The sequence below is a fragment of the Papaver somniferum genome, chromosome 1 (genome assembly GCF_003573695.1).
Source record: "Papaver somniferum cultivar HN1 chromosome 1, ASM357369v1, whole genome shotgun sequence".
Taxonomy (NCBI): Eukaryota; Viridiplantae; Streptophyta; class Magnoliopsida; order Ranunculales; family Papaveraceae; genus Papaver; species Papaver somniferum.
In genome coordinates, this window is record NC_039358.1 from 227262166 (window position 1) to 227274494 (window position 12329).

General features: G+C 37.4%; 2 protein-coding genes across 3 annotated transcripts in view; both read right to left on the bottom strand.

Annotated features, from left to right (window-relative positions):
* Positions 1-5973: 5973 nt before the first annotated feature.
* Positions 5974-8106, bottom strand: LOC113317915 (60S ribosomal protein L38). The gene is made up of 3 exons (XM_026566027.1): positions 8043-8106; positions 6775-6958; positions 5974-6229 (listed from the first exon to the last, which is right to left on the bottom strand). Exons 1-3 carry the CDS (start codon positions 8043-8045, stop codon positions 6207-6209), a joined length of 210 nt encoding a protein of 69 aa, XP_026421812.1. The 5' UTR covers positions 8046-8106; the 3' UTR covers positions 5974-6206.
* Positions 8107-8367: 261 nt separating this feature from the next.
* The window catches only part of LOC113317922, a 4204-nt gene continuing 242 nt past the window's right edge, over positions 8368-12329 (bottom strand). The window contains exons 1-4 of one of the 2 annotated variants that reach the window (XM_026566042.1): positions 12176-12297; positions 10130-10883; positions 9934-10053; positions 8368-9848 (exon numbers count right to left, since the gene is read on the bottom strand). In XM_026566042.1, coding sequence (XP_026421827.1) covers positions 8622-9848; positions 9934-10053; positions 10130-10840 — 2058 coding nt within the window. In that variant the 5' untranslated portion in view covers positions 10841-10883; positions 12176-12297 and the 3' untranslated portion in view covers positions 8368-8621. Of the gene's footprint in view, positions 9849-9933; positions 10054-10129; positions 10884-12175; positions 12298-12329 lie in introns of those variants that run through there. The other variant, XM_026566035.1, reaches the window with a different exon arrangement.

A 12329-nucleotide genomic window follows, 5' to 3' on the forward strand; every position in this document is an offset into this window, starting at 1 on the left:
ATTAAGCGTTTCTATAACTCTTGCCCTTGTGCTTATCTCTATCCTTTGGGCAATTTAGTTTGAAACTCCAGTAGGTTACTCCAGTTCAATTCCTATACGGTTATTTTTTGTCTTGTTAGTGTCATCTTTTGTATGTGTCAAAATCCTTTTTTTCTCTTGAAATTAAGGTCGCTTGTTGTTGTTCCCTTGGGAATGACATCAAATGGGGGAGAGTTCTTTTGAACTTGTGCTTAATGGTCATATATTGATGGGTGTGCGGCTGTGGAATTTTAGAGGGGTATCTTGTATCTTTAAACTCCTTGATGAATGTTGTTAGCTTCGGCTATATGATTGCATCTAAATAAGATGATGTGTGTTTCTTTCTCTCAGTCATGAAATATCTTTTACGGAAACTTCATTATGATCCCGTTCTTGTACCTTTGCCAATTTTATTGACAAAATAGGGGAGAATTAATATGTAGTTCACACTACAAATACATATGGTTTTCGGATCATTGTGTAAGGGGGATGGGTTTTCATGTGAGATGGAGTATTGACTAAGAGGGAGTGATACATATCACCATAGTATTATTGTTGAAGTTGTGATACAATTGGACTTTGACATTATGTAATAATACTATGACACTATATAACAATGATCGAGATCGATGCTTTCTCATTGTTATAGCTACGGATCTTCAACAACGGTGATATTAAACTTATAACCTTTGGGATCATTGGAATATTTGGAAGTGACGAAGATTTCGAGGAATGTTGAAGATTAGACATGTGGAATAGGAGCTACTAAAGTTTCATTATCTTTTTTGTATTCCATATGTATTGATAGTTTTGTCACTAAAATTGACAAAGGGGGAGATTGTTAGAGCACTGCTCGGTCAAACTTGCATGCGTTGCTATCTCAAGCATGTTTGTCAATGTTAGTGATCAAAACTATAAGTCTTGATTTCTAGTCTCTTATAACTAAGTCTCGGACTAGGATAGTAAGTGTAGTTGAGCTGAAAGACTTCATGACGATTCATCATACAAGTAGAATATCTACTCAAGGAACCGGTGGAACTTCTCGACAAAAAGGTATGTGGAGACTTGAACTTATCTGTCACTCAAAAGTCTATCTATTTTATCTCCTACTCTTTGAGACAAAAGTCGTATGCTATATATATAGACTAGATCATACACATTTGGTATTTAGAGCCGAGTATACCTCGCCTATCAAATATGTGTTGGTAAGATTTTCTCTCAGCTTCGACCAAGTTTATCTTTACCTAGTGACGAAAGTCATGAATGTTTCAATTACTTTGAAAATTGCTTTGACGAGAAATACTGTGACAACTATATAACATCCTCTAAGAATGTTTCAATGATTGGAAAATTGATCATACACATTTGGTATTTCATATCCCATTCACTTGTTTCTCCCTTTTCCATAATATTCCTAGCCCTTTTCTTAGAATCTTCTTGGTACTTCGTCGAGGTATGCTCATGCCCCGAAGGATCTCTAGTAAAAGGGGTCATTTCACTTTTCCTCTTAACCAACACATTTCCATATTCTATTACTTGTTTTTTTTGTTTCTTTGATGCTTGGCCTACCTTTTCCCTTGCCTTTTTTCGGTTCTTGCACATTCTCCAAAGTATGGGGATAAAAAATTGGCCGCATGTCATCCCAAAAAAATTTCCTTTTGAGTTTGTTCATGTTTCATTACATCTAGATAACGATTTTTCCCATTTCATTGTCACCAAACTCTTCTCCGACATCGCCCTTTGGAGGAGAGACAAAACTTAATTGTTGCCAATATGGATTAATATCGCTTTTAAAGGGATTATTTCATGTTCATACTTAACTATCATATGGAGACAAGGGAGTCCCATAGACTTCATCATGTTGTAAACACACACCTCGTCTGTCTTGGTTCCCCATATGTCAATCAAATTCACCTCTACCATTAACCTCTTAATGCAAGCACGTGAAACATTATAATGGAGTACCTTGAACAATCGAAGGTCCTCCAATTTCTTGATGTTACCATCTTTTTGTACAATCTTTTTGTACTTCATGATGCGGCTTTTTTGAAACTTCTCTTTAATTCTATCAATCTCGCAGTTGAAGTAATTCTCCATTGCAATAAACACAATCACAAAATTATCGACACATCCAAAAGATTTTTCTTCAACCGGTGGTGAGCCGATTATACCAAACTTTTCGCTTGATTCTCAAAGTGTTTATGGTGGTTGGTTAATGCATAAACGAAGCGCTCTTTGTGCGGTTCCAACCATTGCTTAACCACATATGTTGCAATATCCTCGAGATATTCGGGGCTAGAACAATGTTCGATAAATACGGTAATTTAGATTATACTCTTCTTCGGTGAGAGACCAAGTCAATGACTCTCATTCACTAGAGAAAGAAACCCATTTAGCATGATTTATAGTGTATTATTTATCGAATTCCTCGTTTGCATCCGCTTGTTCATCTTCCGGTAGCTTACTAATCTCTTCAAATGCTTTCCTCTTTAGTGGACAAATTTGAGGTTTGCACCTATTCATCACATTACACCATATATGAAACGTACAAAGCATATTATGTGCTAATGGGAAGACTCTCTCTATTGCGTTCATTAATGCTACATCATTGTCCATCACTATAACCCCAGGGATATCATCATCTCGGTATATCGCCTTCAATTGTTGTAGTGCCCAAGTGTAACTTGGTTCTTGCTCATCTTCTAGAAAAAAAAAAGCAACGGTAAACAGTGAGTTCGTCGAGGTACGACCAACAATGTTGAACAATGGCATCTCGTATTTGTTAGTCTTGTAAGTGCAGCCCATTATAAGAATTTTATGAAAGCATTGATCCAATTGAACACTCTTCGGATGCACAATGAAGAGATGTGTTATTTCATCTTCCGGACCTACCTTCTTTTGAACTGCGTAGCCTTTCTCTTGAACACAAAAAAATAATTGTTGCTTCACTTTTCTATCCTTCCATTCATTCCTTTTAATTGTCTCAATTGCATTGTAAATGGTGGACAAAGATGATATGTTATCCTTGTTATCATCCTTTAGTAAGAGAAGCATATTAAGTGGGGAAATACCCATTCTCCTAAATTTAGCTATTTTCTCCATTTCTTGAGGAGTGAGCCTTGCAGAAATTGAATGTACTTCAAGATCCTCCGGACGAGGGTGGTTATGATGACCTTCCACCGTATCCATAGATAAAACCCAACCCTTCCTGTTTTTGCACTTACGAAATACTAGCTTGAACGGACATTTAATTTTCTTTGAGCACGTTGTGTTCTTCCTCGTCGTCTTTCCTTTATACACATAACCCTTCCTCTTGTGACTAACATCGGGATCTCCACTTCTCTCACAAACCATTTCAAAACGAGTTTTTCTTTCTTTTCCATTCAAAACTAATACGCACATGGCTTTCTTGGCATGCTCTCTAGCCCAATTATTCGCATCAATAGGTTCTTCAAATACCAAATCATTGGCATAGTGATGGGATGTATCTTCGAACAACATACCAACCGGAGAAGGTTGATCATCCATTGGTATAAGTTGACATTCAATCTGCAAGAAATGGAACAACATCAATTGCAATCCCAAACAAGTTCGGTAACATGATAATTTTATCGGGATAACCGAACTCCGCGTTCGGTTGGTAAAGCAAGTTGACATATAACCGAACAAATAACAAGTACAAAGTTCGGTTACCTTCCATTTTTCACTAGGTAACCGAATGCGACTCTGAAACTTTTGATTTCTTTTGTTTGTTAGGCTCGGTTAGTTATGTTGTTGGGTTCAAGTTTGCGAAATAATCGAACTTATTACGTACATTTCGGTTAGTTATTGGTTGCGAACCAACCAAACTTTACGTACACTAAGTCAAATCTTGTTTTACGTAAGTTCAGTTAGATAGTTGGTTGGTATGAAGTTTCCGAACCAACCGAACTTTATACACTAAGTCAAATCTTATTTTACGTAAGTTCGGTTAGTTATTGGTTGCGAACTAACCGAACCTATAGACCCTAAAGTTCGGTTACATTTCGGCAAAACCGAACATAACTCTGTAATCCTATTTACAAATTTCGTTAACATGTCTGTTAACCGAACTTCAAAAAACCTCCATTAATAGCGAGTTCGGTAACCTACGTGTTTGGAAAAAGTAACCGAACTACACTTTCAGATGAGTTCGGTTACCTGTTCTTCATACAAGGTAACCGAACAAGCCCAAATCTACTTCATAAATTTACATTTTTTTTTGATAATTTCGACCAATTCAACCAACATTATCTAAGTTTAGAGCATACCTGGGTACCCAAATACTCTTCCTCCGGTTGTGGTTGGTAAAATCCATCGTTTTCATCTTGAGATTGGTTTTGGGGAAGAATACAGTCACCATTTAAGAAATAATTCATATCTGAATCATCGTGAAGATTGACAAATACTCTAGGAGAGGAAGGAGATGAAGATTCAGATGAGCTATCATCAATTTAATCATCATTTGAATACTCTAGCTTAATGAACTCAAAAAAAAAAAAATTCCATGTTTTTCTTCTTCATCTTCTCTAACTTTACTCTCTCAATAATTCTACTTCTTTTTTAGAATCTGATTTTTTAATCTCAATTCTTTATTAAAAATCATTTCACTAATCATTACACTAACTAATCATTACCCAAAAATAATCAAGAGGATAATTTAGGTATTATAATAAATATCTAGATAAGGAGTGACCTAGATTTACTTCTAATATCTTACCCAAAATAAAAGAATGGTCCCCAGAAGAAAAAATTGGTCCCCAAAAAATGGTTCTGAAACGAAAAGTTATCATATTGACCAATTGCAGCTTGACCAATTCCTATCTGTCTGGCTTCAAAATGGTAAGAAGAACCGAGAAAGAGAAGTAAAATTACAGAGAAGTGATAGTAATGTTGCTTGGTCAAGATTCCTAATGCTACTATGACTTGTTTTCTTTCTTTTATTGGAGGAAGGTTGTAGCTGTTTTGTCTTCTAAAAATTCCCTTCGCCTTCGGTACTTTTAGAGCATATTCTATGTGTAGTCCCAAAAAGAAGACTAACTCTTTCATATGAACGAGTGAAGCCACTATGAACAAAATGAAAGTAGTACACTGGACGGCTAACTGTCTCCGTCTATAAAAAAAAATTCAAAATTCTATAATAAAGTAATGTTTGGAAGGAAAGTTTAATATTTAAAAAACTAAATTTATACATACACGGGGGACTATCCCCGTGAGATAGTGAAAATCAATACATACGGGGACAGCCCCCGTTCAACGCAACTTTTTTTGATAAACGGGTGATGGTCTCTCGTGTGGCTTTATTTTCTCAAACGGGGAACCGTCTCCCGTCTAGTGTTACGTTCCCAACCACGTTCAATTGAACGAGTGCATGAACGTTTTTGGCTGAAACGGGGACTAAACACTACCCAAATTTGATCTAATTGGTAATGCTCTCTTTCAAATGAAAGACTGACACGACCCATAGGATTTGCTCTTAGTAACATCATAATTTGCGTAGAAAAGATAAATCATATTCTCTAGAGAAGACCAAATGGAGAGAAAAAACTCCATTCTTCACTTTTACATTCGAAAGAAGTCGTCGCCATGTTTTACACACTAGTTTGCAGTTTCTAGAGGAATTTTTGATTTAATACCGTCTTCCATCTTCCCAATAGTGAAAGAACTTAAGATCAGGTTCCAGAAGACTTGAGAAAATATTGGGACCAATCAATTTGTAAAAGAAACAGCGTTGTTTAAAAAATATCAGCACAAGGTAGTTTCAACAGGCATAGAATCTTTAGATTGTTCAGGGTTCAGCTCTAAACAACAGCTCTAATCATTTAGAGAGCTATCACAATGGGGAGGAAGCACATGCAGAAGGATGTTTATATAACCACTTCTTTGTCAGTATTTCATTTCTAAATTTTCAGACCATACTAACACAAATACTCATAATTAAGAAGCGAAACTCAGAATCAAAATCTCTCCTTCAAAAAGTGGTGCACAACTTTGGTTTACAATGCAAACCAAAATTGAAGTTTGTTTATACAATAAAAAACTAATTATCTGAGCTAAAAATCCATAACACATAAGAAGTTGGTGAACTAATGTTTAAAGAAGAGGAGAAGAAATAAAAAGAGTGTTCTCATTTACGAATCAACCAGAAACACTTCCAGCTACTTCTGCATCTAGATGTCTTGGACACTCAAACCTGCAGAGAATAATATAAGAAGGTTATGACTTGATCAAAGAACACAAAAAAACACTAAAGCAGCAGTAAAAGCATTTGTAAACTGATGCATTGAAAAGCGTAAAAGAACTGTTGCATATTGCCACTGAACATGCATCCTTTCTTTGATCAATTATAACTGCTAGATTTCTAATTTTCTTAGTTTGCAAAAGTCTAAGTGCGGAATATAATGAAAATGAAACAGTGGAAATGATAGTGTTTACTGCATCCTCAAGATTGTTACAAGCTGTTAAATAGACGAAATTAACATCATTTAGGAACCTAGTGAGTTGGTCAAACACATCACTGGCACACAACCACCTTATACTTGTAACGAAACTGGTGAACTACATCAACAGGAAAGATGCATAGCAAGGTGAGACATCAAGAGATGACATCAATGTATCTAATGAAGTAAAGGGACATCCAGATATCAGTTTAAGTAAAAGCGCTGTCACATATCTACAGTAAGCGATATATCATACACAAATTCTTTATCTGAATAAAGAATGGATATATACACATACCTGGTGGAAGTGACTGCTTCAACTTCTCAGCCTTCTCTTGATCGAATACACATAACGTGTACAAGTACTTGGAGCACCTAACCTTGAACTTAACCACATCTTTGCTCTTCTTGATCCTCACTGAACGTGCATCCTTTCTTCTTGCAGTGAGAAGAAAATCCTTAATCTCATTGATTTGCTTCGGCTAAAATTACAAAAAAGAAAAGAATCAAAATGCTTAGAAGTGCTTAAAAATCTCATAACACGACAATTCAGAGGACATTAAAAAGATAACACATCATACAAACAAGTTGTACTTGACTAAGTACAAGGTGAACTAATCATGACAATCAGCAGCACACACATACATATGTACAGTAAATACAAACAATTAAACACAAAATTCGTAAAAAAAAAAAATGCAACACAACATGTTATTGACAAGCAATACTGTGTCATATATCAAGGTAAAACTACTCCTGTCAAACTGAGTCACGTGCACGGGAATGACGAATACATACAAACTATGACTGTCCTGCAACTAATCCAAGACAGAATTAAGAGAACTAACAACCTAACATAGATAAGCAATTAGTGAAACTAGTCATCCCTGCCAGAAGTCATATGATGGCAAGCACAAACAAACTCTAGAAAGGAACTCAAAAACCACACTTACATTACCAATCATGTTAAACAAAATCTAATAATCACCAAACAAACAGCAAGCAAAGGAGCTTGACAAATAGACAAACAGACCCCCACTTTGTTCTTCCAAGGTAACACTAGGTTTTACCAAACAGAGCTACAATAAAACAAACATCCCAACCACTCAGGAAAACTCCTGCAACTAAATCCAAAACCCCCTTTACACAAACAACAAATTAAACACAATTTATTCAACTAACAAACATCAATGTAAACCAATCAATCTCACTTTTTACATGTTAAATCAACAGTAACACTAAACCCACAGCTCAGATCTAGTACCCACATAGCATATTCAGATGTTGCAAAAAAAAAGAGTTCAACGCATAACCAAATCACATAATCACATCAGAAAAAAACTCAAGATACTCGTTTCAATAATCTATTGAACATCATGAAATCACATAATAAGCATCTAAACTCTATTATTCTTCACATTTACAACTAAATCTACACTAGAAGGTTGAAAAAACTCGAAAAAAAATCAAAAAAAATCAACGAATCTGAAGATTAACTACTACAATGGAGGTATTCAAAGAAGAAATCAAGAATATCATGAGTAGAGACGAAGATGGGGAACGTACCATCTTGTTTTCGGCTCTAGGGTTTTCAGAGAGGAACTGTGAGGAAGGAGGCCGAAATGCAAGAATGAAGAGAAACCCTAGTTATAATGGATTATAAATCGAGTGGGGATAGATAAATGGGCCGGGTATGCCCTATAGGCTTTGTAAACTCCCAGCCCATCTATTAATCAAAATCAAAAAGTAGTACAAAGTTGTGTCGGACAATCAGACCGACATTTTCCGTTTTTTCCCTTCATATCGGATTTACAACAAAGAAAACGGCAAATTTACCCAGTTAAGAACTTACGAACGAAAACTAGTTTGAACTGTACCAATTTACACAAAATTGGAGATTGGTAACAATACAATGGAAAAGGATTTAACTTAATTCAACTCTTCACAAATTTTTTGATACTGGAAGTGCATTGATTTACTTGTTTATAATCTTCCATGCAAGACCCAAGTGATCTCATTTCCAGCATTGCCGAAATGACAATGACAAAAGAGAAAAATGGAACAGATTGTTTGAGAAAAGAAACATTAAAACCTAGATTGACACTCTACTCGAATAAATTACAGTAACTATGGAGAAAATCTCAGTCAGCGGTATGATATGGAAGGTCCGGGGAACGAGTATCTGGATGAAACAGTTCCAGCTGCGTGATCAGCGCCATGAACTAGATGTTGTCTTTGGTTGTAGTCTGTCAACATATGTGGAGCATACGGTGAATATAATCTTTCGAGTCTTTCCTCATCACCAGGAAGTCTCCTTTGTGGAGGAGCGTTATAGTCGTAGTTAGGCACATGAGTTTCTCTCCTTGGCAATGGAATATATGGATCTGAAGGAACTGCCTCCCTTCTCAGCGGCAGTGGAATATATGGATCTGACGGAACTGCCTCCCTTCTCAGCGGCAGTGGAACATATGGATCCGAGGGTACTGCCTCCCTTCTTGGTGGCAGAGCATATGGATCTGACGGGACTGCCTCCCTTCTCGGTGGCAGAGCATATGGATCTGACGGGACTGCCTCCCTTCTCGGTGGCAGAGCATATGGATCTGACGGGACTGCCTCCCTTCTCGGTGGCAGAGCATATGGATCTGACGGAACTGCCTCCCTTCGCAGTGGCAGAGCATATGGATCTGACGGGACTGCCTCCCGTCTCAGCGGATCTGATGATGAAACGTTATGACCATATGTATAATTGGAATCCCTTGGGTAAACATCTAAAGGAAGAGATCTAGGGTCTGGAACAGGTGGAATTGATGGTGCAGCTCCCCTGAGACCATAAGTATGATAAGCTCTTTCACTGAAAAGAAGCGGGTCAGTAGGGACTTCTTCTCTATGTAAAGGCAATGCATCCCTGGGAATGTGCAAGGAAGGATGGTTATGAAGCTGCACCCCATGACGGTCATCTCGGTACAAATCTGAAGTGGGAACTCTGACAGGAGATCTTCTGGCATGTTCGGCTCGACTAAGACCATAAGTCCGATAATCTTTTTCACTAAGAAATAGGGCATCATCAGATTTTTTTGGTAATCTACTGTAAGTGCGTTCTCTGGGTGGAGAGCCATGATGCCTAGAAAATCGCTCCCTTTCTCGATCAGCTGGCCTGTGATGCATACGTTCTTCTCTGGGAGAGTAATGGTCTCTTGTGAACCGTTGCCTGTCTATTTGTGAGTCTCTTCTGTTTTCATAAGTTTCTCTATGGGACACGGTTGGCATACGAGCAGAATCATCTGTGCGTATTGGTGATACAGGCCAACCATATGAGAGGGGAATTGATTGCTGCCGTTGGAGGGGTTTGAATAGATCTGTGAGCTTCTTTACCTGTTTTAGCAAATAGGGAGGTTATCAGGATTTAAACTACAGAAAGATCGAGATTGCTCAAATTCCAAGAAGTAGTAATTCTCACTTGTTCTACAGTTAGCTGAGTCTGAAATTTATTATCACTGTGTTTGCCTCTGAATCTGATTGCCTTCTTAAACACATCTTCGGGTAGGGGAATACAATCCTTGAGGACTTTAAAACGCACCTACAAGAAACCTAAATGTCAACAAAGAGATTTGCTGTTCCGCTATGAACAAAGAAGAAGAGATAGAAAATGGAACCTGAACAGGGAAGGCACCATCAAAAGCTTTAGGCTCAAGCTTCATCCCACCAACAGAAGATGCCTTATAGATTCCATAAAGTAGCTTGAGATCGAAATCAAAGAGGAAGAGCTTTAGACCAGGTTTGATGGCTAAGACAAGCTCTTTCTTGTTAACCGAAACACCCATGACTTTAAAGCGAAAACAGTCGGGCTTCGTTTTTGAATTGCACATCATAATCAGGCCTCCAAGTTTTTCCTTATCCTTGTGATCCCTCTGCCTCTTCTCACTTTTCTCCTCATTGTTATCATCCTTCTTTTCGGATCTCTCACTGGACTTTGTATTCTTCTCATCATTTCTTTCAGTGTTACTCACTTCCTTGTTGGCCTCTTGCCCATTCTTCTTGTCATCCTTAGATTTATCCTGAGCCTGTGGCGTATGATTTTTTCTTCTTCTCCTTGCGAAATTCTGATTTTGGGATTTCTTCACAATCTTAGTAACAGGCTTTGCTATCTTTGAATTCTCCTTTCCTGATGAGGATGGTAATGAGGAGGCCTCCACCTCAGAAGTGGTTTTGATTATTTCCTTTGCAGAATTCTGGTTTGAGGGTTTCTTCATAATTTTGGGTTCAGGCTTTAGTGACTTTGAAGTTTCGGCTACAGAAGATGAGGATGGCGCCAAGGAGGCTTCCACTACATTAGCAGCTCTTTTCTTGTTTTTCCATGGAGCCATAGCTTGAATGACCAAATATTTCAATTGTCCACGCCTAACAACCCTGCATATAATCCAGTCTTCATCACATTCGACATTTTGCAGATTACAACACTACTTGAACGTTGTAATTAACCAGCAGACGCTACAGAGAAATGTATGAAGAGAGTAGAAAATAGAGCAAGGCTCAGCGAAAATTACTATACCACTTAACACCGATATTTAAGAAATTGGCTTATGTACAATGAAGTGGTGTTTGGTTCTGAAATCTGAGAGGCGAAAGAAGTTTCAGGAGAATAATGAGAAACTTTTCTTAACACTTGATGCAACAATATGGGATTGAGAGACAAGTGACAGAAAATTTTCAGACTGGCAAGATGAGAGTATAGATGTGGAAAGAAATAGCTAGAGAGCTTCAGATGAGAACCGAGGACCATCTCTCTCCCGTTTGCTGGGGAGGCAGCTTTTGAAGCATGGTTGCCAACCCCCTCCCTGGCAGAGGAACGCGCCTCGTATTAACTCTTATTAGGAGTTATAACACGCACAGAAGTTCTCTTATGACCCCATCTATCATAGAAATAACTGAGAACTGACTAGTCGACATAGGCGTAAAAAGAAAGAAAGCAACCTTTCCCAATTGAGACTCAGATTAAAAAATGCTCGCTAGTCGTATGCCGATCTGGATAGAAATAAGGTGAACGGAAAGAGCGCAACTAACTGATCGAATGAGACTCTATAGAGGAAAACATCCTAATGGAATTACTGGGCCATGAAGCTCGTACAGGGTGCTTTATAACATGAGACACAAAAAAGAAGGCCTTGACGGGACAATCGGCCGCTTCATCTCCATAGATCAACTAACTAACAGAGATTTCAAGCAATCAAATTTTCAAAAGTAAACCCTCATTTCGTTTCTTATAAGATAAGAACACTCCTGCTAAACTATAATGTCTGATGCATATATATGACAAACACACATACATACTCCAGCAAGTAAGCCTGAAATCCCCCATACAGAAACCATCAAATTAAACAAAATCTTATAACTAACAACAAATTTTATAATCATTTGATCTCACAAGTAAACCCCCAGTTTTTCTTTAACATGCTAATCAAAATCTTATCTTTATGAATAGGAAACTACCATACCCACGGCACAGATTTAGTTGCCACACAGTAAATTTAGCATATTCTAATGTTGCAAACACAGCAAAATCTCATCATTATAAGGAAAAAAAAAATCAATAACAAATTAAAAAATAACCCTTTCAATAATCTTTTCACTAGTTGAGAATTTAACAATGCTTCTGTTTTAGAAATGCCTAAATTTGCTTCTTTAAGGTAAAATTAGCCTACCTAAAAGGACCTCCTTTTTGAGTAAAAAAGGAATCATACTTCACATCCTCGAAATCAATCTACTCATCTCAAAACTATCGTCAATCCCAAATTCTAACTCAGTCGACAAAACAAAAAAAAAAAATATTCTGAATATTTGTTTTTGACATTCATT